The sequence below is a fragment of the Carlito syrichta genome, unplaced genomic scaffold (genome assembly GCF_000164805.1).
Source record: "Carlito syrichta isolate Samal-C Ts95f unplaced genomic scaffold, Tarsius_syrichta-2.0.1 Scaffold308888, whole genome shotgun sequence".
Taxonomy (NCBI): domain Eukaryota; kingdom Metazoa; phylum Chordata; class Mammalia; order Primates; family Tarsiidae; genus Carlito; species Carlito syrichta.
In genome coordinates, this window is record NW_007252984.1 from 613,591 (window position 1) to 617,692 (window position 4,102).

The window sequence follows — 4,102 nt, forward strand, 5'->3', positions numbered from 1 at the left end:
CATGGTAGCGCATGCCTGTAATTCTGGCTACTCGGAAGGGTGAGGCTGAAGGGTCCACCGGAGCCCAGCAGGTCGAGGCTGAACTCCAGTCTGGGCGACAGAGTGAGACTCCCAACTCAAAAAAAAAAGGAACAGAAAAAGAGTAGATGCGGAGATGGCCATTGCAGTGGTTTGAGAAATGATCAGACCCTGAGGACCTGTAGTTCTGATAGATTTGGGGAAGGAGCAGATCTGTGAAAAATGTAGGATTTTGACTAGGCAAGTGAAAGGACTTCTTAGATATGAGAAGGAAGGAGAGGAAAGAGAAACCTTATTCAGCTGTGTTGCTCATTGAGTAAGCACTACATACACATAAACACATTTCATCTGCCCATCAATCTGAGAGGCAGGTTTTCTTAACCTCATTTGACAGACTAGGAAACAAACTTAGGCAGAGCTGGTGCTATTTCTCCACAGGAGACAGACCAAGCCATTGGCAGTCAATATTTTGTAATGAATTCTAGGACAAAAAAGGAATGCATTCGCTTTTGGCATAATAAGGCTAAGGTTATTAATGTACAGATTGAATAAGATCAAAGTAATAGTATTAAGAGGACACGTTTTTCTTAAATATCAGAAGAGTTGGTACCCAGAAGAAAATTAATCTTCAGAGTGGTCAATTATGTGGATTTTAGGCATAATAGGCCTAACCCAAAAAAACTTCATCCCGTTCCATTACAATGGCCCAGAATTCTGTTCTGACAGGAGTCAGGAAAAACAAAATTGAGAAGAAATTCTTTAACATTCTCTGAAGGCTCCCAAAAGGGAAAATTTGCAAGTCTAAAGAATGGATTGTGGGGGTGGGTATTCATTGTTCTGAAGGAGGAGAGGTGGATTTTGAGGGAGATGGGGGTGGGGCCCAGGGAAGGTTTAAAGGAGAACGATTTCAGCTGGAGGTGGGGGGAATAAGGATCTTTTTGGGGAGCCAGGGCACGTGTTTTGGATACCCTGCCAGAGTTTAAGCAATGAGGCTGTGCCCCTCCTGCGGTACAAGGTTACAGACCATCCAGGCAAAGGGTAGAAATCTCAATGTCCTTGTTACTCCTTGTGGCCTTGGGATTCTCTCCTGGCCCTCCAGTGATGAGCTCCTGGGTTCGGGAATGGCTGTGGCAGTGGTGGGGTTGGGGTTAAGGATAATCCCGCTCCTTGGCCAGTGGATGGGCAGTGGCCCATGCCCCTACTGTGGACTACAGGACAGCAAAAGCACCAACCAGCAGACAAGTCTCAGGTGGAAACGACTGTAAGGATGAGTCTTCTTTTCTTCACTCCAGAGGGTAACTAAGAGGACATGAAGGAAGCATGTGTGGATGGGAGGGTGGGGGTTGCCACACTTTTCAGGAGTTACTGTTTGCTAATGGGGTCCTGGCATTCTGACTGAAGTCTGTAATTCCAAGCCTTCCCACGTTTCATGGCCAACATTACACAATTGCCTTTGTGCGGATGAGATTCTGATGCAGGAGAAGGAAAACAAAATGTGTTGTGGTGTTGTACTGGAATGCTATCAGATGTGACCATAATGTTTATATCTCAGTGGCCAGACTGGGGATAGGTTGCTATTAAAAAGCAGCTTATAGCCAGGCGTGGTCGCACGCGCCTGTATTTCCAGCTACTTGGAAGGCTGAGGTGGAAGGATCGCGGGAGCCCAGCAGGTCTATGCTGGGGTGGCTGTGAGTGTGCCACTGCACTTCAGCCTGGGTGACAGAGTGAGACTCCAGCTCAAAAAAAAAGCAGCCTGTAGGCTGGGCACGGTGACTTAAGACTGTAATCCCAGCACTTTGGGAGATTGCGGCCGGAAGATTGCTTGAGCTCAGGAGTTCAAGACCAGCCTAGGAAACAGCAAGACCTCGTCTCTATACAAAATAATAAAAAAGTCAGCTGGGCTTGGCTGCAAGTGCCTGTAGTTCCAGCAAATTGGGAGGCTGAGGTGGACAGATCGCTTGAGCCTAGGAGGTCGAGCCTGCAGTCAGCCATGATCATGCCACTGCACTACAGCCTGGACAACAGAATAAGACCTTAACTCAAAAAAAAAAGTAGCTTGTAGTTTTCTGATTTATGTTTAAGTGAAGATTACTCTTTATTTTGGAGAATCCCCTCCCAATACTTGAGCAGGCTTCTTGGTTTGGAACTAATTACATTTACTGGGAGTAGTCCAGCCTGAAATATGTCAAGGATCAAGGAAAAAATTCCTGTTGATAGCTTGTTAAAGGTTGAAGAGTGAAGAGATGGCTTTGAGGGAGGGGAGTCCTTTTGGAAGACAATGGGTAAGAGGTTATACACTATACACGCTGCATATCTAATAGCCACTTCTAAGTCTTCTTTCTCAGCTTTGTAATTCTGTTATTCCAAACTTTCAGTCACAGCTTTTAGTCAACTACACTTTGGGAAATTAAGGGAGGAGCTTGTGTCCTCCTTTAAGATTTGCTTCCACACTCTAGGATCAGCCTCTCTTTCCCCAGGCCCGAGTGGTGGTAGCCACTGGTTGGTGACTGGTGATTCTGAAGCTCTAGGAAGTGGCTTATAGCAGAATTCCTGAAAGTTGTCTATTGAGGAAAGAAGGAAGCTAATGGGAAGTGCCTAGTTTGAAGTTCAAACAAGTCTGAAATCTGGCCTTAACTGAATCACAGGTGAGGAACAAGGACAGTCAGAAATGGATTCGTGGGACATGAAAATCTTTTGGGATACTCAGGATTGTTTTGGGAGGAGACTAGATTTTTTTTTTTTTTTTTGAGTTGGAGTCTCACTCTGTCACCCAGGCTGGAGAGCAGTGGCATGCTCGGCCACTTAGCCTCGACCTGCTGGGTTCCAGCAATCCGTCCCCCTCAGCCTTCCAAGTAGCTGGAACTACAGGCGCGCGCTACCACTCCCGGCTAATTTCTAGATTTTTTTTTTTATTTGAGTAGGAGTCTCACTCTGTCACCCGGGCTAGAGGGCAGTGGCACGCTCCCAGCCACTGCAGCCTCGACCTGCTGGGTTCAGGTGATCCTTCCCCCTCAGCCTTCCAAGTAGCTGGAACTACAGGCATGTGCAGCCACGTCTGGCTAATTTTTTGATTTATTGTAGAAATGAGTACTTGCCAAGGTGCCCAGGCTGGTCTTGAACCCGTGGGCTCTGGCGATCTTCTTATCTCAGCCTCCCAAAGTGTTGGGATTATAGACGTGAGCCATAGGCCTGGGATTAGATTTTTAATCACTAAATAGGGTGGGACTTGTTCTATAGTTGATAATTAACTGAAAGTACGACCTTTAGATTACAGAGGGAAGGTAATAAGAATCACTCCCTGCCAGCCCAGGAGAGAAGATAAGTATATTTGTTAGGTGCAGGTATCTTTTCAGTCTTACATTTCTTTGAAGCCTTCCTTGAGGGATTCTGCCCTTCCCTCCCTCAGCGTGTGGCTTTCCTTTCTCTGGCTCCCACTGCACTTTGCACACACCTTTATCACAGTAACCACTTATTATCCTGCATTGTAACTTTTAATTATCTTATATACGTGTCTCTCCAAGTAGACTGATCTCAAGGGCGATGATTCAGACACTCCCCCCCGCCCCCCCACCCCGGTTCAAATTCCAACGATGCCACTAGCTAGCTTTGTGATCTTAAGCAAATTACTTAATGGCTATGTGCCTCGATTTCCTTGACTTATACATTGGCAGGAGACTCCCTATCGCTTGCATTTGCTTGGAGACATTAAGGTGACAATACCTCAAAGTACGAAGCACAAGGCAAGTGCAAAATTAAGGGCGCCTAAAATGGTAAACTACATTTACATAATTAGTTTGACCCACTTTTATCCTGTGCGTTCGGCAAACACCGAACACGAACTGTGCCCCGGGGCCCCAGAGCGCTCCATCCCGAGTGGAGCAGCCTCACGTGCGGCCTGTGGGCCTTGTCCCACGGACGGGTTCGGGACTGGCTCCGCCAAAGAGAAAACCCCGCCCACAGCCTTCCGATCTCGTCAGTGATTGGGTCGGAATTGTCCTGCAGGGATTCTTGTTGCTAGGTTCGCAAGCGGGGGGCGGTGCCGGGTTGCGCGTGCGCAGATTGAGGAGGGAGCTTTCCGGTCGGG

At 47.3% G+C, this 4,102-nt stretch overlaps 1 protein-coding gene across 1 annotated transcript in view; it reads left to right on the top strand.

Annotated features, from left to right (window-relative positions):
- The first annotated feature begins 1,004 nt into the window (after window positions 1-1,004).
- The window catches only part of SENP2 (SUMO1/sentrin/SMT3 specific peptidase 2), a 46,552-nt gene continuing 43,454 nt past the window's right edge, over window positions 1,005-4,102 (top strand). Inside the window, exon 1 of the mRNA XM_021716729.1 lies at window positions 1,005-1,267. Within this exon, the coding sequence (XP_021572404.1) occupies window positions 1,005-1,267 (263 nt within the window). The remainder of the gene's footprint in view (window positions 1,268-4,102) is intronic.